This window comes from Silurus aristotelis, assembly GCF_946808225.1.
Source record: "Silurus aristotelis genome assembly, chromosome: 18".
Classification (NCBI taxonomy): Eukaryota; Metazoa; Chordata; class Actinopteri; order Siluriformes; family Siluridae; genus Silurus; species Silurus aristotelis.
Genome location: NC_139591.1, coordinates 4,818,579 through 4,845,810, shown reverse-complemented (window position 1 = coordinate 4,845,810; position 27,232 = coordinate 4,818,579). Strand labels below are relative to the sequence as shown.

The following is a 27,232-nucleotide window of genomic DNA, read 5'->3' as shown; positions in this document are numbered from 1 at the left end:
GTGCTTCCAGTTAAATTAGTAAAACATTATACTCTATGTAAGTATTGTTTTCCAAATATTGTTTGCCACGTCTGCTGATGACTTCGCAAACCCTACTGCACAAATTGTTTGGAAGTTTTTTTACATGTTGGACACATGAGTAGTGTGATAGTCAAAGTGTATCTCTCAAAGTCTTTAACACTATCAGACCAATTAAATTGTTGTTTATAGAATGTTACATCCCCTACTATGCCTGCAAGTTTATAGACACTTTTTTTTTATCATTTCCAGCCACAGAGTGATTCCAAATCATATATTACTTCATTACTTGCAAACATAATAACTAACCCACTGACTTTTATTCTATATTGTCACCCAGATATAGCAATCACGGTCATAGTTTTTCACCAACAATATCCTCAATATTATACCATTAACTACCATCATTACAACTATAATGGTGCTACCCATAATCATAATGGCTATTTAGTACTCTCAAGTTAAATCAGGTCAGTTTTTCATCGCCTCTTTTATTTTAACAGATTCATGTTCACATCCACACATACTGTACAGTGATATATCATTTTCCTCACTGTTTAATTATCAAGTTTATCATGAATATCATCACACTTACCAGCACACTAAAGAAGTTATCCCACACTTTTTTTTTATTTTAACATAGTGCCTGTTTGTCTGTACAAATACATTATAGGTTCTGAATGTTGCTTTTCTTAATTTCAAATGAATCATTCTTCTATGTTTCTATCATTGCACTAGATGGTAGATTTTGAGTGGGAGGTTGGAATTACACCAAGCTAGGTACAGTATACATTTAATCCAATAATCATATCTGAATGGTATATCTACTATACAGTATATGGCTTATTTATTTTTGGCTAATGGTTTATGATATTAATGCAAAAAAAAAGAAAAAAAGAAGGATTTAGGCTCTGGGAGAATATCCCCTGGAATGGTGTCTAAACTGATGCCAGCTAAGATTCTGTCTGTTTTTTTAATGATGGTTTATTGTTAGCAATTATTGTTGATAATTGCTAACTATATATATATATATATATATATATATATATATATATATATATATATATATATATATATATATATATATATATGATTGAATTGAATAAATGATTGAAATGTATATATACAAATTTATTGTGCATTTAGCAAAAATATATATTTTTTCGGATATATTTAGTTGCCATTTATCAAACTTAACCAGTGTTGTTTAGTTGTTGATCTCTGTAATATGAACTTGTATGTGCATGTTCTGTGAACAGTTTCTGCATTTACAGTTTTGGTGAATAAATAATAAAAGACTTAGTTCGCTAGGGTTAAATGTCTACTCTGTTGATTCTGTTTGAAGCTGGTCTCTTGTGGTGAAATGTTAAAAGGCTCCAGCATCGTTTGACCTTAACGAATCCTCTGGTAACAGAAGCTTTTATGCAATGGTGGAAGACACACCCCCACTGTTTGTGTGTGTAGGAAAGAAAAGAAAAATGATGTGCTGCAACTTGACTCTTAAAACTGTTCAGGATGCAGTTTTCATCTTATTTTCTGTGCATAAGACAATCATTTTGCTTTATTTCATACTTCCCTTTTAGTGTTTTTTTCTTCTTTAGATATAAGCAGTGAGTGAGTGTGCAGGACTGATGGGTAGGCAAGTTTTCTATTACTGTTTTTCTGTCAGGGGAGTGAACAAATAGCTGGCAGGTATTGTATTCTCTTATTCTGTGTTACTGGGCACACAGTGTTCGCTATGTAAGTTGATATTGCACTAGTAAGGATCTAGTCATGAGTGTCGTGAGATATAAAGGTGACTCTTTTATACACTTTGTACTGTTGCTGTGATTCTTGTCAGGCTGTAAGACACCTACAATATATATATTTTTGTAATTTATTTTATTACCTTCTACATTTTGAACGGATTTCAGAACTTGGCCTAAATAAAAATATTTATATTAGTGGAGTGGGGAGTGGTGGCTCCAGCGGTTAAGGCGCTGGGTTGCCGATTGGAAGGTCTGGGGTTCAAGCCCCGGTATCGCCAAGCTGCCCCTCTTGGGCCCTTGAGCAAGGCCCTTAACCCTCTATAATCTATATTTCCCTTACGAGGGAAATATCAAGGTCCGTGACGTGGGGCCGCCTTCCCGTGGGCTCACCACCTGCAGGAGGGACCGTAAGGGACGGTGCTGTGAGGATTGGGCAGCAGTCGAAGGCGGGGGCCTGCTTAGACTGCTGCCCCCGCGACCCGAATTACTGATAAGCGGGAGAAAATGAATGAATGAATGAATATTAGTGGAGTTCTTTTTAATTTGACCATGTCCTAAAAATGTGGGTTTTTCCAATGGATGATAAATAATTCAAACATTCTAGTTTTTTGTCTTCAAATTATTTAAGAAAACTATTATTATTTTCTGCTGGATCAACTGCATCAACCTTTTTCTTTCTCTGCCTGACTGAATAATTAGCTAATATCGGTCAAATTATTGACAAAAATTGTTGGACGGGTTTTTAAAATTCATCAATAATAATCAATATTAAAAACAATATAAATATATCATTTAGTGGTGATTTAGCACATATATAGCACTAATTTGTTTTTTTTTGACACAATTGAAAAGTTAACACAACACAACATGGCATATTGACAATTTTTAAATGACATTTTCGAGATCTTGAAATTGTAATGTGTGCAGATAATGTGCTTTCATTAGGCCAATTTGTGTTTTAAATAAATATATTTAATTAATCTGTGCTAGTCATAGTTGTGCCCTATGTCTGCCCTTATGCAGTATAAAACCCTTTATGTTGATAATGCACTTGGGCAAAACAGGCATTATGAACATTACAGTATTACAAGACATTTGTGCACATTTGTTTACTTTTTTGAGGTATCAACCATTTGCAGGCTGAAGCCTTTCATACTGTAGTCTGGGTAAATGTACTGATGGACAATGGACAAAAAAATTACTTTAGATTTCAAGTACCAAAATTGACGGTATATTGTGCTTATGGTAATTACCACAGTTATTTAAAAAAAATGTTTGCGTTCTAAAGTTCTGTAGCACAGCATCACCACTAAAACAGTAGGTGGATTTTCTCTTATATTCACACACCAGGACATGCATAAAAAAATGGCCTTGAGTCAAGGTGATACAATTTTGATTGATTTTCAAGGAAGTGTGTGTTTCAGAGTGTGCACAGATCGTCTACATGTGCTCACACACCATTGGGCCCGACAGTCATTCTATAAAGATATTGACTGCCTGTTAACTAAAACTCCCAGGTGGCTTTGTGGCTATCATTCATAAAATAAAAACCGAAGTGGAGAAGACCATGGTAAAGAGTCTGGTGATGGATATCTTTATTGGATACGAGTTTCATTTAAATTACTTTTTTAAAATACGACTATGGGTTTAAGTTTTAATCACATTAGCACTTCTTCATGTCTAAAGTAAATGAGTATTTATGCTTCCAAGCCCAACCTTCCAATTGCCAAGCTATGATTGAGTGCACAGTGAAATGTAGCGGTTCAGCATATTACATCTCAGAGAAATCATCTGGAAGAGCGAGGTATAAGAATAGTGAGGGAGTGAAAAGAGTAAGAAATCATGCTGCAAGCGATGAAAAGTGAGGAAAATGTTTGTGTGAGGATTGCCAGTTTTAATGGGATTGCCAGTTTTAATGTTCAATGAGAATGGAAAGGTTATCACACATTTGGTTGTGTGAGCCATTGTTAGTTATGAGAGCAGATGGTTCTTCAAGGGCAACACCTCAATCGCCCCAACCCCCCACACACAAATGCACACACACACACACACACACACACACACACACACACACACACACACATATACACACACACACACACACACACACACACACACAAACATGCACACACACACACACACATGCACAAGCTTACACAAGGCAGCTCAGTCAACACTGCATTTTTATATCGTCCTATCAGAATCATAGTGCTAAGTGTTACATGCACATGTTAAATATCAGAAGTCGATTATAAGATTCTCACTATAGTGCGCTTCACTTAATTCATGGTGCATGGTGGTCTATTGGAAATGCTGCTCAGCAACAGCCTGTGTGAGGTGGAATCCTTTTGAAAAATCATAAACTTGCTAAATAATTACTTTCCTCCAATTCCTGGGCTGTAAGCAAATTTTAACAGCCTTTGGAGCCTATAGCTAACTTCACACACACATATACACACACACAAACACACACACGTACAAATACACTCACACACACACACACACACACACACACACACACACACACACACACACACACACACACACACACACACACACACTGCCTGAAATGAAAAAAAAATCCAAAGTTCTACAACTTTAAAAGTCAAAATATATTTTGGGCAGGTGTTTCTACTGCGCTTCTATATTAAAGTTTTAGTCCGAAACGAACGGGCTTCATAAGAGAGTCTCCCACATGCTGAAGATGCTGCCCACCTGCACAAATAAATCATATGGTGCTGAAATGCTGGTCCTTTTCAACTCCCTCTTATCGATAGCTGTAATAAAATTTGTATTGAAATTCCATCTAAGCTCTAATGATGCCAAAGTCCATCCATATAGTGAAATATCAGTTCTCACTGCTCCAGTTTCAACAGCAACTGGATACCAATCTGAGTCCACTTGTCAAACATGTCCTGCTTGTATGTTTTAAAGTCTTGCATGACTAGTCATCCTCAATTCATTCTCCTCTTTACAAACATTACTTTTGTGTGGGTCTGTGAATTGTTGCAGTTTGGGTATTGGCATGCTTTTTTAAATTATATTGGGATTAAGAAATAAATATAAAGTAGATTAATCATATATCATAGAAATTCTCACCACTAGAAGTTCACTGATCCCTGCTTTCCTTTTTAACCATCACTTGGGATTGTAAACATTCATTACGCTATCTAAAATGAATAATTGCTAGACGAATAGAAATGTCACTAGGAATGCCCATATTTTACAGTTGAGTGCGATGTAAGATAATATCCTCCACCAGCTGAGCCGTGAGTTATTTGTACTTACTTCCCAGATGAGAAAAAAGGCTTCTCATCTGAAATATAATTCACAAGTTGATGGACGTACCAAACGTTATCCTTTAGGAGCTTTGAAGATAAGTGACACATTGTTGCCAATCTCTTAGTTTAGTTAGGTAACCAGTTTTCCTATAGTCCTACTTTTTCTGTAGAGAATTAGCCTAGAATTAAGAAGTTATATTCTCCACTGGTGGTCTAGTGGTTAGGATACAGCCCGGAACCAAGCCAGTGCACTCTCAGTGCCGGTCCCAAGCCCGGATAAATGGGGAGGGTTGCGTTAGGAAGGGCATCCAGCATAAAAACGTGCCAAATCAAACATGCGGATGATCGGCTGTGGCGACCCCTAATGGAAGAAGCCAAAAGAAAGTTTTTTATTCTCCACTTGGTTGAGTGTTGTATGTTCAGTGGTTAAAACCAGCTGTGGAGTGGTAGCCTTTTAATTGCAAGTATTTTAGTCAACTATCCCCTGTTAAACAGTTATGGTTATTTCTATTTGGTGTTCTGTATGCAGGTCTACACTGGATTGTAGATTGCTACAAAATGCAAGAGTATCATTTATATATCTCAAGATTATCTACTATGTTCTTCTAAAAATAATTTTTTGTAATAAAGATGTTGCACCATTCAGACCCCCACAGCCTTTGTGCTTAACCCCTTGCATGTCATCCGTTTTTATGCCAGTTGCAAATCCTCTGACGATATCACGTTCTGCTGCTTCCTTATTTTGTACCACTGAGACTGTCCATCTCTGTCAGTCTGCCAGAGCAGAGCTGTGCTATACTCCGGTGGATCTACACTTTTTGTCTCTAAGAATGTTACCTTGACATGTATTGTTTCTCCTGCCATCTTTTCCCCCCCAATTCTCTGGCATATGAGTTTTACCTGCTAAGTGTCCTAAACATGCTCCTTTCTGTTATGTTACAAGTAACAAACTATGTGTACTTGAGTGTAACATTTACTAACATTGTGCTTTAAAATGAAAGAGTGATTAAGCAAGAGAAAAGATTGTAAGCCATATTAGAAATATAGTTTATACAAATCTTCAAAACAATCAAAGTAAAGTCCACTCTTTAGTTACCTAATGCTTCAAGTAGCAATGTCTGAGACAGTGAGTATAATGAGCATCCATGGCCCAACAGGCATTTTCAAAGTTTTACAGTTTTTAAAGTGAACAGATTTATAATGATCTGCAAATTATATGTTTCCTTACCCAAAAATCTCAGTTTTTTTTTACAGCCAATATATCTTTTAGCTTTGGAAACCTACACAAGTAGGCAATTGGCTTGCTAAGCAAGCCAGATTAGCTAGCAAATTTGTAAATGTTTGCAACATGAAAGATTTGTAATAAACTTCCATGTTTGGTAGCAATCACCTGTTGAGTTAGTAAATATGGGAGTAGTAGCTCCAGTGGTTATGGCGCTAGATTACTGATCGGAAGGTCGGGGGTTTAAGCCCTGGTATCGCCAAGCTGCCACTCTTGGGCCCTTGAGCAAGGCCCCTAACCCTCTCTGCTCGAGGGGTGCTGTATCATGGCTGACCCTGTGCTCTGACCCCAGTTTCCAAGCAAAACTGGGACATGCGAAGAAACATTTCACTGTGCTGTAATATATATGTAACAAATAAAGGCTATAAAAAGAAATAAATATATATATTTAAGTGTTACTTTAGCCCAATAGATAACTATATAGTTAAAAAATATTAGCAAATTAAGATGTAAGCTATCAAACCTAGCATGCTACTAAAACTTCTAGATCATTTAGCCAAGTTAGTTATTCAGCTACATTTACTTTACTTACATACAGTCAAGTTGGTTATTGTTATTGTAATAATTGTTAAAAAAAAGATTTTCAGAACTGTTGTGCCAATTGTAGTTATAATACATAAAAAAAAGTTATGCAAGTGAATCATTAATACACCACCAGTACTTTTACTCAGTTCAATGTGTTTTGTATAGGGTCCATTATTTGGCTTTTAGCTTACTGTGAAGGAACATTGGCACCATAAAGTATGTGAGCTGTTTATGGTGTTTTCCAGCGGCATTCCAATCCTATATTTCTGTAATTTTTTACTCAATTTCTCCTTAATTTGATGATTCTGCTTATACCTTTAATAAAAATGACTACTTGGTTGTCTGTCAGTTTGCCCTGACTTGGACCTAAGTATGTGATTGACATTCTGGGGGGCTTGATGCTCTCCTTTCCACTCTACTGGCTGGTGTTGACATGTGGCAGTAGATGGATTGCTTTGCATAATCTTTACAGTCCTGCAGCCACTGTCATTGCAAGATGGGCGTTGGCTTGATGGTTCATGGTTAATAATGCATTGCAGCCTATTTCATTATGGTGGCACTTCTGTGGTGTGTTTGCCATACTGGAATACTCGCTGTGTTGAAAAAAAGAATTACAGATTCTCTTTGAAAGTCTGGCCAGTTTTCATTTGTTTTATTTGTCGGTTGTATCTTAAATCTCCTCTTTCCTTCTCTTGTTTTATTGACTTTCTTACCATAATTTTTTCTTTCTTTTACCCTTTAGTTGCTGCTTTCTCTCACACAGTCTATATCCTCCTTATAGACTATTTATCCCTGTAGCCCTCTTCTTTCTTGTCTCTGTATAGCAACTTCTCATATTTTCTTCTACAATTGTTTGCATTTACATCATGACTCCCCTCATCCTCACCCCACCACAAAACCTCATCTTTCTCTTTCTTTCCCCTTCCCCCTCTGTCCCGCTCCTGAGATACTGCTTTCTTTTGTTCTGCCACCCTGTGTGTTCTCTAAATGCTTCTACCTGAGACAAAAAATGCTGATGGCTTAATTTCCTTCTCTGATTTCCATGAAATCAAATTACATGTTTTTGATTTCCTTAAAATGCCATCTTTTCGAATCAGAAACAGAATCGTGTGTGTTTACTCAGTTGTGCATTTGTCTTCGTTATAAGGAAAATGTCAACACTGCATTTATTAGAAGTAAAGTCATCTCTGCAGTTGGTTCTCTTCAGAACTTGTATTCTTCAAGTGTATAAGTACACATGTGTGTATTAGTTTAAGGTTAATTAAGGATTTCATTTTCTCTTCTAGGAGAAAGAGGTGGGCTCTTTGTGGTACTGTTCGTTATGTGTGCCAACATTTATTAAGCCACTGGCTGGTGCACAGCTCTTTACACATTTACATATTGTGCATAATTTGGAGTGTGTAATTGGGAAATATTATGACAGGAAATTAAACTTTTGTCTCCTGATCACAGAACTCATATGCCAGATAACTAGATGGCAGCTCATTTTGTGTTCGAACATTCATGCCTTATTCTTCCTGCAGTGTTCTAGAGGGGTGTGCTTGTTGTCCTTGGTGTTCTGTATACAGTATTTCTCTATCATTTATATACTTACACAGAATATTTCTGTGCCACCATTGCTCTTTGCCTCAGTGCTCAGTTCCACAAAGTGCTCACTAGAAGGTGACACATGCTAATGTTTTGAAAGGATACATCCTACCTAGTAGCATGGGCTGACATGGCATTTGTCCACCTGCTTTATTTTCTTGATTTTGAGTAACCAGCAGGTCAAGGTGATCCTCTCCTTCTCCTTAATCTTGCTAGGGAACCTGCTGCCATGGTGATGTATAATAAAGACATCAGAGCAGCACCATGACACAAAAGCAGCTGCAATTTATTACAAATATTGAGGCTTACATCAGACAGGGTACAAGCTAGGTAGGGTAACAGAGGTTACTGAGGTGCACTGTATGATTTCAAGAGCAAAAATGCTAATCAAACAAGAAAAGAAAAGGCTAGATGCTTGCTTAGATGAAAGCTATGGAGTTGCTGACACTAAAAGCAGGTTTAAGGAAATCATGATCAGACTGCTTGCCTTTTATTGTTAATAATGTGCTAAGAGATTTTTTTTTTTGTATGGTAATAGGTCCAGGCAGTGTCACCGACGACCCCCCTTTTCACAGGGTGATTACAGCTTCATGTGGAGAGGGGCAGAGAGTGCCATGCCGCAGCAGCCCACAGCCCCCCAGCACGCCTGTTCCCACCCGCCGCCCACTGCTACCTCCTCCACCAGGCTCCCCAGTCGGTAAGAACATAAAAAGAGTCTGAGAATCTATTATTTTCCACGATATTATGATGAAAAAAGAAATCCACACAACCAGGCTTACTTCAGTTTATCCAATGAACAAACCTCCACTCCAGGCAGGCAACTGGTTAAATCTATACTAAAGCAATAGTGTATCATTATTTCAAGATAAAGCCCTAACCACTGTATAAGGTCAACAAAGTTTTCCTGCGGATGGGAGATTTTAAAACCCATGGGAGCTTCTATAATTGAGGCACATCATTGTCACTAAGTGTCAAGCTGAGGAGTAAGGACAGATTGTCAAGCATGAATAATGACTTCAGTGACCACAGCAACCATGATGTCATTAATCTAGCAGGCATTGAAGTGGGAGGAATAAACAATGGTGTATACCTGCTGGGCTGTGAAGCGTTAATTTTCCACAACTGAAGAGATTAAATCTGGGCCAACACGTTATCTCCTTTTTAACCATCTTTAGACTGTAATTCGCAAGTCTATCAGCTGTTTCTCAAAAGCATTTTAATTTAATACAATATGAATTCCTGAAACTGCACTCACAAAGCAGCCTTGTAGACATTTGGCAATATAGAAGATTTATATTTAGATCCCTAATGAGCAAGCCAGAGGTGGCATTGAAGGGAAAAAATGCCCCTAAGGAAGATAACCCTTAGAGAAAAAACCCTCAGATGCAAAATCTGAGCTCCATCCTCTTCTGGGTGACACCAAGTAGTAGGACTACAAATCAGTCTATAGTAGGGGACTAAAAGCTAATAGAATTGTGTTAAAAGCACGTTTTCTATGGGTCTCACAGTCTCTATTATTACAGCAGCGATTCTTAAGTCTACATTCATAAGGTAAGATGAAGAAAAAGAGGCATGGGTATACATTGTTTTTTGGAAATGTAAAACCAAGGGTATCCATCTGGGACCATCCACAGCAGCAGTGATGAAGTTAAAAGTAAAGAAACCTCCAGAGAATCAGAAGTAGAGCATTCAGGATGAATCAGACAGGTCCCAGGGTGAGAGGACCAGGAGAAGTGTGTCAAGATTAGGCATCGGCAACACACCAGGCAACAGGCGTGTATGCAAAGCATGCCAGAGAATGTTTATCTAACATTCAACATAATGTCACAGAATGTGCAAGTAGAACCGATTCTGAAATTGACAGAAGCAGAGAAGAGCTGGTAGACTGGTCATATTTTCATATAAAATTATTATTAAGCTTGCATGCAATCTTGGATTTAAATGTGTATAGAATATACACTGATCAGGCATAACATTATGAACACTTGCCTAATATCGTTTTGGTCCCCCTTTTGCTGCCAAAACAGTCCTGACCCATCAAGCATCAACATCAACTTTGAGGACAAAATGTCCACTTGCTTTTCTACATTATTAGCAATGACATACAAAAGTCTTCGATAGCAAAAACATGACCTGGATCCTATACTTTGAACAGGCTTGTGCCACTCTCACTCTTCAGCTCATAAATATTTAAACACAGTTTCCTCTTCCTTCAGTGCATGTAGCCATATAGGAGCTCCAAAGTCAGGTCTGCTGAGGGCTGCCAAAGCTACTAACCCAGTGGGGAGTCTTAAAATGGGTTTAAATCTTAGCAGGAGCTCCTGTTGGTGGCTTTTGGCAATAATTAGTACAGAACTCTTTCAAAGTCTCTAGTATAGACAATGCTTCTAAAAAAGGACAGAATTAGGTAATTGCTCTAGTACTTAAATTCACACCGGTTTCTTGCCTCAAGTGTTGGGATTAATTTTGAGAGGATGGTGTGGAGTATACATGATGACGTTAGGGGTTTGGGAGCATCTGGATTTAGTGCTAGCGCACCTGGGGGCCTAGTTGTGTGGTTGTTTACTTCATGTAGAGATGTGTTAGGAGTTTTAGGACCCAAAATTAGATGGTTTATATGATGCTTTATTATCCTGTGGTTATTATTATTATTAATTGTTAATAATGACTAGATCAGTATCATGACAAGTATCTTGTAAAATAATATTATTAGATTTATTTGAACTTGAATTTTTAATGATAAAGGGTACTAGGAAATGCCACACTGCATTTCGTTTGATGCAATTTCATAGGAGATTTTGTGGAATCGGCACAACGAGTGCAGGTAGAGAGACGCATTAGGGTGCACTAGTGTGTGTCAGGGTCATAGCGTGTCATTCCAGCTAGGCTATGGTATTAAAGAAGCGTGAGACTGGCTCATTTAGTGCCTGACTGCACCTTATCGAAATTAATCTTTTTCCATGTATCACAGCCAACAAGTAACCCATAGAAGGAGATAAAAAGGAAGCATGTCTACAGAACTATAGCTCTCTGACACATCTACTGTATGTGGCCAGTATAGCATAGTACCCTCTTCTGTCACTAATTGCATTTCACTAATTATTCATTTACTGTTTACTGTTTATGTATATTAGGTTCTCGCAAAGACTTTCAAAAGACTTCTGAAGGCTCTCATTCGGCACTCTCGTCCCCAAAGCGCCTGGCTGTTGTTTCACCCAAACCTCAATCACCAGGTAAGAAAAGATGTTTTACAGTAGCAACTTCATCATTCAACTTTTTCTGTGATCAGCATTTGATATTAAATGATATCTTGCCAGGATATGTTTGACAATAAAAAGGATTGATTAAAGGAAGAATATTTGAATAAACTCAAATCAGATTCCCAACGAAAATCTACATTTCACAAGAAGGACATAAAATAGCTGATTAAAGACTTTATGCCTTATGTAGATTACAGGTAACAAACCTAACAAAAAATATATAACATGCATCATAGATCATTTTGCATACTCTCCTTAAATGACCAAACTATTAAGTCAAGTTAATGATTTCTGGCTAAATAATTAACATTGAGCCTTAAAACTCCTACCTAGAAGCAGTAGTTCAATCTTTGTTTCATCAGACTAAAGAATTATGGTATAAGAGTTCTTCATGTGCCTTTTGGCAAACTCTAGGCGGGCTGTCAGGTGCCTTTTACTGAGGAGTGGCTTCCGTCTGGCCACTCTACCATACAGGCCGGATTGGTAGAGTGCTGCAGAGATGGTTATTCTCCTGTAAGGTTCCCTTTCTTCACAGAGATACACAGAGTGATCATTGGGTTCTTGGTCACCCCCCTGGCTAAGACACTTCTCCCCAGATTGTGACCTGCTCTAGGAAAAGTCCTGGTGGTTCCAAACTTCTTTCACTTATGGATGACGGTGACCACTGTGCTCACTGAGACCTTCAATGCTGTAGAATTTATTTTTTTACCATTCCCCAGATCTGTGTCTCAATACAATTCTGTTTTGGAGGTCTACAGACAATTCCTTGGACTTCATGGCTCGGTTTGTGCTCTGACATGCACTGTTAACTGTGGGACCTTTTATATACAGCTGTGTGCCTTTCCAACTCGTCCACATTTGTGTACTGCGCTGAGAATATGGCTTACTCATCCAGTTACAGTATCTGGAGCAGAGAGGAGTTTTTCAAAGCTGAACCAAATCAATTGGACTTTTGAGAGAGAATTGGGTCATGGTGTGTTTAACATAGGGCATTATTCAAGCTAGAACCACCTTTGCTGGGTTGATGGTATCTACTTAGCACAAACATACAGTTAAGCATCGGTTCAACATCAAGCATTTTGGGAGGAATACATGATGAAAGAAACTCCTGACTCAGCAACTGTGGCCAAGTTATTGAAAAGAAGGTTTTGGGCTTGTGATCATTTTAACAGATATCGATCAGTGTTTGTCTCATTAATATCATTCTATTAATAGTTTGGTGTGCTGAGAGCAACATTAGAGTCTTTTCACTTAAACTGAGATGATTAAGCAAAGAGTCTTGTGATAAAGATTATTAGACATTATAGCCATAATACATCATAGTACTTTGGATACTTAAGTACATTTGAAGGCAAATACCTTTGTACTTTTACTCAAATGAAAGTTTAAAGGGAGAACTTTTACTTTTACTGGAGTCATAGTTTACTATAATCTACTTTTACTCAAGTACATGCTTTGTGTATTTTGTCCACCACTGCATGTTACCCTAGGGGTGTGTACATTATATTCGAGGGGATTTATTCTATTATAAAGAATATATTAAAGAGATTTTAGATGGGTTCTGTTTCTTGAAATCTACTGTTGCTGTGGTATTATCCTGATTCTGCACATTTACATTATAAATACCATCAAGTGCTACTAGTGTTCGTATATTACAATAAATTAGTGTATAAATCTGTAAAAGCAGATACACATACAGTAACATACAATAGGCTGACCTGCAGATGAACCTACAGATGATTTCTTTCTCTCTTTTTCTGTCATTCTCTCTCCCATGAGTGGCATCTCTTTGCTTAAAAGCTTCTGTCACCTCTGAGTTGTGAGAAACATTCTCTACCCTTTTATTAGACCTGCTTTAATACCAAGACTTTTCTTCTGTTGTCATAGCAATGTCTCCATGTCTATAGGGAAAACCATTCTGGTTGCGTGAATCACATACACATGCATATGGTCATGTGTGTGTATGAACATTGTGGTGGATGTGGGTGTGTGAGTGATTAGAGATTAAAAACATGATCTCTCCGGCAGCACTTTATGTCTCTCTGACTTGTGCTCCTGTAATCGGTCAGCATGTTTATCAGTCAGTAAAAAAGTAATCGGAAAAAAAAAGCTGGTAGACAGATTTCTTGCTGCCTGCTCTTAGCTGAACAGACAGAAATCCAAAACGTTTGGAAAAGGCAGTAATCTCACAAAATTGCGTATGTGTCATTTAGCATTTTGGACACACACGTCACAATAGGGGTTTGTACAGTATATTCTCTGTTTTGAACTTGTTTTGATTGCAGCTTGCTGGTATCTACTTATCATCAACATACAGTTCAGCATCAGTTCAACAGCAAACAGAACATTTTGAGAGGAATACTTTAACTGTACCACATGGTTTGTGTAATTCATCCCCCCTGCTCATATCTAACAAACGAAAGAAAGCTGTGTTAAACTGAACTCATCAGGTCCTCAGAGAGAAACACAGTTTATGATCTGTAACACCTCTTTTAACTTTTGCATGAAACCCGGTCTTTTTTTCTCCAGTTCTGCAGAGACAGAGGGCAGCAGCAGCACGAGTCCCTGGAGTTCCTGGGGGTTCAAGCGTGCCAGTTACAGGACGCAGCGTGTCCCCAAGCTTGGAAAAGAAAAAAGAAGAGGCACAGAGAAAGGAAAAAGAGCGAGAGGAGCAGGAGAAACGAGAAGAGGAGGTGTTGCAGCTGCAGTCTCAATGCAAGGAGCAGAATGAACAACTTCTGGCTCTCCGGGCTGAGCTGAAAAAGACCATGTTGAGTTTGGATGTCTTGGCAATCTGCAGCCAGCACTTCTGTCTGAAGGTATTGAGAGTAGAATTCAGCATGTAAAGTAACAAATTCAGTAAATTAGATGAATTATTTATTGTATAAGCGTGTCATTTTGTCTGGGTTGTATGCTGCAGTGGCATTTTATAATTTTTAAGAGAGCTCTTAAGTATATTATAATAATAGTACAAATAATGCTTGCACAAAGGCTGTTTGTTATTTTAAGTTCAGATATTCTTCCAGACATTATTAGAAACAAAATGGCGATGCTGTTCTCCACTATATCTTTAAGTATCTTGCTCAGTTCAGACTGCACACAAATTTAGCTCAAATTATTTGTTTTAACATTAAAATAAACTCCCTGTAAAGGATATCAAAAACTTACTTTGCTAAGCAGATAATATTTTTAATAAAAAAATCTGATTTGAACTCAATTTGGCAGAATCCATATAGGCTGACTTTTACAAAGTGCCCCCTGGTGTCAACAAAGGGTAGTGCAGTTTGAATAATTTAGTCCTTCCTTAGCTCTTTGTATTGTTTTTTCCGAGGTGTTGATCATCAAGAGCCACATATCTGATTCAGCTCATAAGATAATTGTTAAGAGTTTAATGGGCTTATTTAATGTGATAGATAAAGAAAAACTAATCTCTGAAAGTATGTGAACAATTTTTATTTTTTTCGCTAATGAGATGCCTTATGGAGTAAGATAGCAGACATGTCAATACACACACACACACACACACACACACACACACACACACACACACACACACACACACACACACACACACACACACACACACACACCAGCAGATCAAGGCAGACATGCACACTGACAATTTATATTTCTAATTCATTAGAGCCTCATACTAAACAATTATAAATGCATATACAATATTATAATATATAATCTATCTACCTATCTATCTATCTATCTATCTATCTATCTATCTATCTATCTATCTATCTATCTATCTATCTGTCTGTCTGTCTGTCTGTCTGTCTGTCTGTCTGTCTGTCTGTCTGTCTGTCTGTCTGTCTGTCTGTCTGTCTGTCTAGTGTATAGTACAGTTAATATTGTATAATGGAATATACTTAAAATATGCTATCATTGTTCAGGCCATGACACCATAGTAATCAACTGGAAAGTAAGTAGGTGTTGCTTAGGATGATAAGATATGTTGCGGTGTTTGTGTTCATTCCAGAGTGAAAATGCTGAGCAGAAGGAGAAGGAGTTGTCTCTGGAGCTCTGCCAGATTCAGGAGGAAGTGGGTAAGGTCTGCCTAATTATAAAAAAAGAAAACACACCTGTACCTTTAATCGTTTGTAAACATATGTGAGTTAAAACCTTTGAACTCGTTGAACTTTGGACTCGATGAAAAAGAAGCTGATGGAAAGACGAGTGTAATGATAGAGGTGACTTTAAAGATAGCATGGTTTGAATCAATATTCTTGTCACCATTACAGTATGAAACAAAAAATACAGAAATATGGTAAGCAGCCTCACTTTTATTATCAGGATTGAAAAAGGTTTGACATTTGATAAAACATAAAAAAAAATACATATCTGCCTTTAGATTCTGAAAACATAAAATTTTGTATTATTCATAAATTTACCCTCTTAAATTCATGACTGTTCTTATGAATTGTTATGAATGTTTGAAGAGATTTGATAGGTGGGGTTTCATATGCCTGGGGCTGTTAAATGATGCACTCTAGTCCATATGTGGGCCAAGCAATGTAGTTGATCAACTGAACACTCAAAAATACTGTAGCAGAACTGATTTTCATTGGAAAAAACTGTTCGCACAAAAGTGACTCATTTAGAAATGTTCTTAGGGGTCACCCTGTCCTCCACATCTGTATCTTTTAAACCAACCACCTGCATGTTTTCCCTTACATCTTACTCCTACTGACTTTCATTCCACTTCTCTCCAGCATGTACCTCCACTTCTCCAGGCTCATTCCAACCTCCCTACTCTCGCCAAAAATCATAATATCACAGAAATTACCATGTTATTTACCACTTTCCTGGTCTGAAACAGGATTTGTTAAATAAAAGGAAAAAAAAATGTTTAAGTTATATTCTGGTTTGCCCTCTTGCTTTCTCATGGCCACAGTTTGCACGGCAACACGATGGGAGCTTCTACAGCAGGAAAAGTCTGCACTGGAGCAGAGTTTCAATCTGCAGCTGAAAGAGCTCCAGGAGCAGCAGGAGGCTGAGCTCGCCACTCTGGAGGAAGAACTAAGAACACGACACGCCTCCGACACAGACCACTTGAGAGCCGAGCACCAGTCACACGTGGAGGAACTGCGAACCCAGCAACAGGAGCAGGTGTGTGTGGGTGCGGGTGCGGGTGTGTTTAACCCTTTCATTGTCAACATAGTATTTATGGAAATAAAAACAAAATTTAGGGGAGGTTCAAGCCCTGGTATTTCTAAGCTACCAGTCTTGGTGGCCGTGTGAAAGACTCGTAACCCTTTGGCTCCAGGAGTACTGTAAGATGACTGACCCTGCACTTTGATCCCCGTTTCCTACATTGCTGGGATATGTGATGAAATAACAATTTCCCCATGGGATTTATAAAGTATTGTAACAAAAAAATAAATAATAATTGCTTCTAATCAAGAGTTCCTACTTTATAACTGAAATACAGTGCATGTTTTTAGCCCTTCTCATCTTTAGGTGAATAAGCCCTGAACATTATCATCATAAGATGGAATGTAATAATTGAAAATCAGTTTCTGTTATGAGACATTCAGACCTCAAAAAAATGTAAAGAAAGCTTTTGGGAGGTATGCAGTTCTAAGCAGTTCTCCAGCCAAAGAATTTGCCCTAAAAATGCTGATCCTGTTTTATTTTATTTTTTGCCTTCTCCCAAAGGAAAGGGCACAGCTAATAATAGAAAAGGAAAATGTACATCACACACACACTATATATACTGTATATCCTTTTTTTTTGGCTGGGCAGTGTGTATATATATATACCCATGGGGGCAGTGCTATACTCTGGGGTTGGCCAGGTCTCGGTTCAGCAACATTATGTACCCAAAGTAGTCAGCTGACTACTTGAATATGCTGAATGACCAGGTTATTCCATTAATGTTTTTTTTTCTTTCCTGATGTTTTTCTTTCCTGATTCTTTATGTTAAGTTTGGTTTCACATTTGCATAAAGCATCCATTATTGTCAATGGCCATGTTGATTTAAGTATTAAAAACTTGAAAAGTATTAATTTAAGGTACCTTTAGAACAGAAAAAAATGGTGTGATAAGGTTGAGATTAATCGTTTTCACTAATCGAGTTCACTCATGTCAACTAAGTCAAGTCAAGTCAAGTCAAGTCGGCTTTATTGTCATTTCAACCATACACAGTACAATACACAGTGAAACGAAACAAGGTTTCCCCAAGATCAAGGTGCTACAGCAACAACATAAATTAGCAAAAAGGAATACAAGGAACACAGAGGTACACATTAGTCTAAACTAACAACACAAAGTGCCAATGTGCAACATTATGTGCAAAAAAACCCCAAAAAGCACAAGAGACAACACAGGGAAAAACAATAACATAGTAGTGCTGACCAGTACAGTTGGTTGTGAGAGAAGGATTGTCCATATACAGGAAGAACGTGAGGTTGTGTGCAAAAAAACACTATAGAGGTTGTGCAAAAGGGATTGTCCATATACAAATCAAGAAAAATACTGTACATGTAAACATTTGGCTGGATGTAAACTTTTCTTTCATCAGAAGTGTGCAAACAGCAGTTTGTGCAGGTATTATTTTATTGGGGTTTTTTTGTTGTTGATTTTGTTTGCGTATCAGTGCAGTTCCTTTATGTTGAGAAGTCGGATGGCTTGTGGGAAAAAACTGTTTGGATGTGAGAGTCCGAATGCTTATGTACCTCTTTCCAAATGGCAGGAGAGTAAAGAGTGTGTGAGGGTGTGTGTGTGGCCACAATGCTGGTGGTTTTACGGATCCAGCATGTGGTGTACATGTCCATGATGGAAGGAAGAAAGACCCTGATGATCTTCTCAGCCGTCCTCACTGTCCTCTGTAGGGTCTTCCGATCCAAGATGGTACAGTTCCCAAACATTAAGGGTCTTTATGTGCTTCATGACGAGCCTCTCAAAGCACTTCATGATGATAGGAATGAATACAAAGAGACAGTAGTCATTGAGGCAGGACCCAGATGGTTTCTTCGGCATGGGGACAATGGCTGTTGTCTTGAAGCACTTTGGGACAACAGCGCTGCTCAGAGAGGTGTTGAACATGTCGGTGAGAACATTTGCCAGTTGGTCTGCACATCCTATGAGCTTGAGTTGACTCTGCTTCGAGCTTTCCTCAAGTCAGCATTGGAGAGACAAAGTACCTGGTTGTTGGGAGGAAGGATGGTCTTTGTTCTGCTCTTCCAAACAGGCGTTGAAGCTGTTCAGCTCGTTTGGAAGGGAGCCATTGTGCGCTTAATCACAATTAAATATTCTAATAGATTGACAGCCCTAATATATATATAAGGTTAGGAGAGAATGAGACAGGCTTTGTTGTAAGTGATTCAATAATACTGTAATTAACACCAGTTCTCAGGACTAAAGTATTTTTTTTGCAGATTGAAGAGTTAACTGCTCAGCATGAGTCCACCTTAGATGACCTAAGAACCATGCACAACATGACCGTGTCAAGTCTGCAGGAGGAACATGCCAGGGCCATGAGAGGTGTGTATGTTCATATGTGTTTACCAGAGGTTGAAATCAAATGAATTACATTTACTTGCATTAGTTGTTGTTCAGTAATTTTTTTTGTGTAATTTTACTTTTTAAAATAGTTTTTAAAATCTATAATTTTACTTTTACTGAAGTATGTTTTGTTTGACGTATTGTACTTACTTACTTACTTGTTTACATGTGTTTAAGTACAATTTTATTAAAATAAGTGTACTTTTACTTGGTGTTTACAAATGTAGGCAGAATACCATAATACTTTTGTTTCGTCTTGTATTATGTTCTGATTTCAGACCTAAGAAAAGCCCATGAAAAACAGAAAGCTACTCTACAGAATGATTTTGAAACACATAAATGCGCCCTTCAGGTAAGGCCTCATGCAGTTAAACGACAAGCTTGCGATTTTTTACATAAATATTAGATTGATTAATATAGTGACATCATGGCATTAAGACAGGTTGGCCTCGAACAGAAACCATTTCAGGTGTTTACTCTGAAGTGTGCATGTGTTTTAGGATCAAGTTGACATGCTGACATTTAAAAACCGAGCCTTACAAGACAAAGCCAAACGCTTTGAAGAGGCACTGAGGAAGAGTGCAGATGAGCAGATATTGGTACATTTTATTTGCAAAATGTTACATTTAAATCATTTGGGTATGTTTATAATTGGGTTTATTCTTCTGTTTTAAGGATGCTCTCGCCCCATACCAGCACATTGAGCAAGACCTCAAGAGTCTGAAGGAGGTTCTTGAGATGAAAAACCAGCAGATACATGACCAGGAGAGGAAGATCAGTCACCTTGAGAAAGTGGTAAGTTCTGAAGTAAAATTCCTATATCAGCCTATTTCTTTGTTGATCTCTTAGGGAGGTTAGGGGTTTAGTTTATACTGTGAGGATATGCAGATTTAAAAGGTTGCGATGGCACAAATAAGACCTAAGTTCTCTAATAACAGTGTTCTATGAAACAGTGGATGTGAATGAAGTGTGTAAGAATTTAATGGGGAGCCCTGTGGTTATCTGATCATTTGAGCAGGCCCAAAAGAACATATATCTGGAGGAGAAGGTGCAGGTTCTCCAACAGCAAAATGAGGATCTGAAGGCCCGCATTGACTGCAAAGTTGCCCTTTCGAGGTAATCCTCACCAGGTTTCCTTTTTTTTTTTGTAGAAAGCTCCTTTTTCAATACTCAAGCATCCATTTTTTGTAATAGATTCTAAAACAATTAGTACATAATTGCAAAAGCTTTTAAAAATCTACATCTGTTGCTTTTGTATATGTGGTATGGATGTGCATCTCCATAAATGAGGCCGATGCTATCCTCATCTCGATGCATAGCAAAAGATTCAACACATCAACGATACATATGTAGCAACCACTGATGTGATGTGATATGATTCACCACTATTACGATGCAGTGTGATCTGATTTCGATTCGATTCAATACAATACGCTTCAATGCAATACGATGCAATGGAAAAAAATGATGCTATGCAATTCAATATGGTACAGATAGTTATATGGTACTTTTATTTATTTGGTTCAGACAGACAACAAATAAAAACTATACTTAAGTGCCTTCTAGCTTATAACGCATGGTCCTTTCACAAACAGGCCGTTCCAGTGCAAAAAAAAAAAAGACCAAAGATTATGTAAATAAAAACTAGATGTTATTTTTCCTGTACTGTCTGCAGAAAGATGCAGTTCTACCTCTGCCATGTTAATCTGTATTCTATGTGACTATCAGGACACGCCTCGTTTTTCGTAGTGTTGTGATACGTTATATTCACGTTGTAACAATACGCTGCTGAGAGAGCGAGGAGAAATCAATCTACATATAAAATATTGGTCATAAATGATTGGTCACTTTGGAACTAATACAATTATATTGCATCTACTAAAAATTAGTTAAAAATAAATCGTTTTTTTTTACGATGCAAATATGTTAAAAACGATGCATTGCGATACAAATGCAAACTTCTATTTTTTTAATTTGACGCATCACATCATTAACTTTTATGCCGATGCACCAAAGTGAATACCTGAATCTTGCCTTCTCTAATATGTGGTGTGATAGCAAAAAAATCACCTTCGACAACACAATTCCAAATGTGGATAATTGTGGATCTGTTTACATATCTACCTGAATTTATATGGCTGAATACATTTACAGCTTTGAACATTTTATTACTCTGTGAATGTTTCTTGATAAAAAAAAGTAGACAATGTTGTACACAAGTGAGCTGAGAGAGATAGAGAGCGAGAGAGAGAGAGAGAGAGATAGAGAGAGAGAGAGAGAGAGAGAGAGAGAGAGAGAGAGAGAGAGAGAGAGAGAGAGAGAGAACATCAGAGTGATGAAATGTATTGTGTGATTGAGACTGTGTGTATGTGATGCCTATCCTAGGCAGCTTTCGGAGGAGAATGCTAACCTGCAGGAGCATGTCGAGAGAGAGTCCAATGAAAAGAAGCGCCTGAGCCGTAACAATGAAGAGCTGCTGTGGCTTCTGCAAACCAGTCCTCATCTCTCTCCATCCTCCTCCCCTAGCCACAGGGTGTTCTTCGCAGGGTTTGACAATCCCCCCTTCCCTGGTTCCCCCAGCCCTGGAACTCCCACACACTCTTATTCCTCTGGACCCTGCACTCCTGCACATAAAGTGAATTCTCCTGGCCCAGGTACTCCAACTCACAGAGGCTCGCCATCAGCCAGGAGCTCCCCAGCACGAGTCCCTAATGCCAAGACACTATCTAGATAAGCTCTCTGGCAACAACGAGCATATCAGCTGTTATTAATATTTCCTGTTACATCACTCCTTATTGTCTTTCAGTCTTTTCAAAGTGCTGTACTTGTGTGATGTTAAAGATTATTGTTGCTCAATGATTTTGACTAGAAAAACATCTCTGTCTGAGTTAAGAGTCCAGATAGAGATTCTGACCCTATCTGTTCTTCTGAAAGTTTTTCAATATGTCAACTTTTAAACCAGTGTATATGCATTACTTTGAGTACTGATTGTTCTATAGCACTCTGCAGTGCATTTCAATCTTACAGCCTGCTAATACTAAGGCAGGACACAGAGGGGCCAAGCATAACACTATACTACAGCTAAACATTTTTTTAATCCAAACCCACACTTTCTCAGCTTTCTTAGTGATCAGCACACCAGCAGGTTATCAACAAAACAAGAACATTCTGTACGTTTTGATCTCAATATGTAATCGTAGACTCTATCATTACTGTGCTTTTATATTAAGACTGTACAGTTTTGCATGGGTCATGGTTCAGGTCTCTGGCAGGCCTTAAACTCTGGATGCACTGGTGGAGGAAAAGATGGAGTCTTAGGTGTCAATGTACAGTGCCAGTAGGCTAAATGTACCTTGCTGCCTTATTTATATAGGCCTGTGCACCTGAAAACCCTAAAACCTTAGTCAGTCAATAGAACACTGGGTAATAATTCTGGTGCTGCATATGAAGCACATCTAAAAACCTTTACAAAAAGTAGTGCAAAAGTTGCCTTTAAATACTATAATAAATCACTCAGTGTAGCATTTAAAAATGCTGAAAAAGAAGCTGATGGAAAAACAAGTGAGCATAATGATAGTGATTGCAGATAACATGGCATGAAGCAATAGTCTTGTCAACAAAATGTTATAGTATGAAACAAACGTAAATATGGTAATCGATTTAGTTTCAGAAAAATGTTTAATATACAGTACACATTTGACATTTGTTAATACAATTTTGCTGAACACCCTCTGTTGACGCTATACTGTATAATTGATTGGGTGGAGCTGATCATCTCTGGTCTGGCTGAAACGAAGCACATCTTCAAAACAGATCAATAAAAACAGAAGACAGGAAGAAAGACATTTCTGAAATAATGGATGGCTAAGCATTTGTTATTTCTATTCATCTTTTAATAACTTTCTTTCGGCTTCTCCCATTAGGTGTCGCACGTTTGAATTGGGACATGTTTTTACCCTGGATGTCCTTCCTAACGCAACCCTCCTTATTTATCCGGGCTTGGGACCGGCACTAAAAGTGGCTGGGGTTGGTTCCCTGACCAGGGATTGAACGCGGGCCGCAGCGGTGAGAGCGCCGCATCCTAACCACTAGACCACCAGGGACCTCCTATTCATCTTTTAATAACTTCCAAAAATTCCAACATCTCAAACATAAGGAGATACTTTAATACATATAAATGTACATTCCCAGTCAGTTAAGGTCCCACAACAGCCAGTCAGAATGAACACTAGTATTATATTAAATATTCTTCATAATGCTTACTGCATTGAAATTAAAATGTTTTTGTATAATACTCAAAAATATGTTGATTTTACCCGTGGTGTATCCAGGTCTTCATATTGGCCTGCCGGAGGTCTATGACATCATGCTCCAACAAACAAACTTAGAATCTGAGGTTTTAGAACATTGTAACTGGTTGCCGTTTGTTTGCGTGATCATTGGAGGTCAACAGTTTGGCCTGGTAACGTCAATTTTGTTTAACCTTAAACAACCCAATAAGCTAATATTTAAACATTTACTCTGGTCTTCCAGTCTTTTCTGTAATGGCTGCCTCTCAGGGTCATGTCCCTAAGTCACCATGTACACATCTACTTTCTTACAGGCTGCACATAAGTTCTGTCTCTCGGTATGTGGTAACCACACCACACAGCACACAGGCAGCGCATAAAGACACTACAAAATTTTCATGTAAATGTTGCTATTTGTCATTTTTAATAGTAATATTTGTAGGGTGTTGTAATGGAATTTTGCTAATGTGCATGTGTTGTTTAAAGCCTTCCAGGCTTTCTTTTGTGAAATATTGGGATTGTAATAAATACAGATACTAAGACTCTGGTCCAAAAGCTTCCATATACATAAAATTAGGAATAGACTACACTTCAGTAGTTACCCAAAAACACTTTTTATGTGTACTGCTGTTTTACCAACGAGACAGTAAACGTGTTGTTCTCCACTGGCGAAACACAGTCAATTGAGAATGACAGGCTAATTCATTTGTTTTTATTGTAATGTTGACCAGTTGAAGCTCTTTTTATCTGTACTTATATTAACCCTTATTATTAACTGTGTAGAGTAGCATTACTTGTAGAAATGATTCTCTCTGAATAAATAGAACTAGAAGAGAATGTAGCCTAAAAATGTCTTAAAATGCCATTGTAACTTTATCTTTCAGGGATTTTTTTTTAATAATGGTGGGGTTTTTTATTTATAATGAAATAGCATGTTTCATTAGATATAGAAATATACCCAGAATGTTTTTTAGTAATAACTTACTGACAATTGATTCACTAATGCCCTAGTCCATTTTTTTATAGCAATAAAATTCCAAGTAGTGATGAAAAGTAATTGAATATAATTCACGAAGACTGAGCAAATAATACAACAAAATAGGAACTGTAAAGAAATGATTGTATTTCAAAACAGAACATTAAGCGAGAAAAAAATAAATTCATCTATTCATTTTTTGATAACTGACACCACACAATTTTTAAAATTGGAATTTTTTTAAGATCCAGTGTTTGGTCATATATTTACCTGTTTCAAAGGTATTCCAGTTTCTGATATCAATTTTGATACTGCATTTAAAGAATGTTTACCGGTATTTTTTCTAGAATCTCAATGTCTGATGGTGCTTTTCATAGGTAAAATCAGAGGACAGCTAGAAAGAATTAAAAGCTGTTTCCTTTTTTGCTTTCTTAAAAACAGCGTACACTACTTATCATTTCTTAACGATGTTGGTTTGTTAATAAGCACACTTTTTTGGGAATGGGAACGGCTTTGGTTAGAGAATATTTTTTTACCTTATATGGACATTTTTTGAATTGTATTGGTTTTGAGTTTGAAATTGTACAACTGCATGTTGTATCGTGGCTTGACTTGTTCATTTTATTTGTACAATGGTTTGTCAGTAACGTAGTCAATCTCTCTTGTTAAAACCTTTGTTTTTTTTTCATTTTTTGCTAATACAACCCAGTTATCACAGATTACAAGGTTACATCAAACATTACAAAAGGACCTATAATTTTGTATATTGAATGCAATATACTTTTTCTTACATAACAGCTGTTATACCAGCATTTGGATTATTAAAAATAAATATTAGAAGACATAAAACAAGAACAGTTTAATCTAATAGACATTGGATTAATGTGCCTTTATTTACTGTCTCACAGCAAAAACAGAGGAGGTTTTTAACAGTGATTTGACTGCAGTTCTTTGAATGTTTTATGATTATCACTGCTCATTAAGTTCATTTGTTTTCATTACTTCACACATATGAACATTCAGAGAATTTGTTCTGCCTCTTATATTGTAAGTCCCTCCAGAACCTGAACAACATATTTTAACTCTTGAATCGAAATGTTTTTTAGAGATCAGGTACATATTTCAAAATCTCTGTTTATGACTAGAAATTAATGAATGGTTTAGAATATCAGTATTGAACAAAGAAACATTTCTACCTTCAACACCAACCAAGCTGTGATGTGAAATATATAAAATTAATATTACTCCAAACAATTGTTCAAAACATCCTGATTTGCACTTTAGGAGCATACTACCATTGACATTTGAGCTTCACCTAGACAAAACCTGGATATACGAATGTTACATAATATTGTCTACAGTCATAAATGTTATTAAATATAAAATCCAAACGGAATGCTGAAAGTATTTTTTATTAATATTTTAACCCCTTAAACTCCAGGACATGTTAACTTGTACAAATGCACAATCCTAGCCCTCCTTATTAGTTTTACTAATTAATTCATAGTTCTTTAAAAAATTCAACTGATTATTAAACTAAAAGTTTAAGGGGTTATGATTACCTCAGTTTCTGACTACTAACAAACCTTTTGCTACTGCATCATGGGTAAAAACTGGATCAGGGACTTAAGCTTTTCTACAGAACTGAAACTTAAATCTCATGAACAAAAACATCACTGCCCACAGACTCCATGTTTGTGGACAATCTTACCGTTTATGTACATAATATTTATCGTCATAGGAATCAGCAGTGCATGTTTGTCTGCACAGATCATCTCACTTCTGTGTTGTGCATTTTCTTTTCTTTTTTTGTATCTTTCTTTTGTGATAGTCAACACTGTAACTGTATCTGTAACTGTAGCTTAGTTACTAGTAATCTTAAGGAATGGAAAGTATTTATATCTAAAAACATTTGTATGCACTTTTGGGATGGGTGGATATTAAATAAAATGGTACAGTAGTAAATCAGAAAGAGTTGGTGTGTGTTTATGGGGCCAGAAGCCCAAATATGTGTGATGTACAGTCTTTTTATATATGCTATATAACACTTAGATATGCACACACACACACACACACACACACACACACACACACACACACACACACACACACACAAAAGCCAATTCAATGCTAAGAGCTTCAGAACAGAAACAATAGAAAAAAAAAAATTATAGAATATTATATTAATTAAGACCAGTGCAAGATGTTACAATATTAAATGTATTTTTGTGTCCATTATGGGAATCGAAACACAGTACATTCTGGCAACCAGTTTATGAATAAAGAAGTGAGTAAGAGAATCTCATTTGCCAAAAACATTTTCCCTTGATATCTCTGTATCTGTTCCTCACATTCTCAAGGGAGAGAGAAAGGAAAACAAATAATGGAACCAAGGATACCCTGTTAAAGAAAGAAAAAACATGAAATCTGTATAGAAAGCACACATTACTTTCAGCTTTACATGTAAAAAATTATTTAATGCTTATAAATGTGTAATAAATTTTTAATGTATGCAGACGTCTTTTACTCATCCTTTATGCTGAACCATTTGTACATTGGTATACCTCATATACATGTACTGTATATACACACACACACACACACACACACACACACACACACACACACACACACACACACACACACACACACACACAGGAGTATTTCTTTGGGGATGGGCTACCTCTACACAAAGCGTCAGAGCTTCAGTGCAGGTGTTTGCTTTGGTTAGCTCCCGATGTTCACCTTTTT

General features: G+C 37.3%; 1 protein-coding gene across 4 annotated transcripts in view; it reads left to right on the top strand.

Moving 5' to 3' along the window:
* Nucleotides 1–21,950, top strand: part of mtus2a (microtubule associated tumor suppressor candidate 2a) — a gene marked incomplete at its 3' end in the record, with an annotated part of 59,436 nt that extends 37,486 nt beyond the window's left edge. The window contains exons 5-15 of one of the 4 annotated variants that reach the window (XM_083568086.1): nucleotides 8,980–9,138; nucleotides 11,576–11,674; nucleotides 14,231–14,520; nucleotides 15,690–15,756; nucleotides 16,605–16,819; nucleotides 19,090–19,195; nucleotides 19,495–19,568; nucleotides 19,717–19,815; nucleotides 19,913–20,011; nucleotides 20,235–20,332; nucleotides 21,602–21,950. In XM_083568086.1, the coding sequence (XP_083424212.1) occupies nucleotides 8,980–9,138; nucleotides 11,576–11,674; nucleotides 14,231–14,520; nucleotides 15,690–15,756; nucleotides 16,605–16,819; nucleotides 19,090–19,195; nucleotides 19,495–19,568; nucleotides 19,717–19,815; nucleotides 19,913–20,011; nucleotides 20,235–20,332; nucleotides 21,602–21,950 (1,655 nt within the window). Of the gene's footprint in view, nucleotides 1–8,979; nucleotides 9,139–11,575; nucleotides 11,675–14,230; nucleotides 14,521–15,689; nucleotides 15,757–16,604; nucleotides 16,820–19,089; nucleotides 19,196–19,494; nucleotides 19,569–19,716; nucleotides 19,816–19,891; nucleotides 20,012–20,231; nucleotides 20,333–21,601 lie in introns of all 4 variants that reach the window. The other 3 variants (XM_083568085.1, XM_083568084.1, XM_083568083.1) reach the window with 3 other exon arrangements.
* Nucleotides 21,951–27,232: the final 5,282 nt, after the last annotated feature.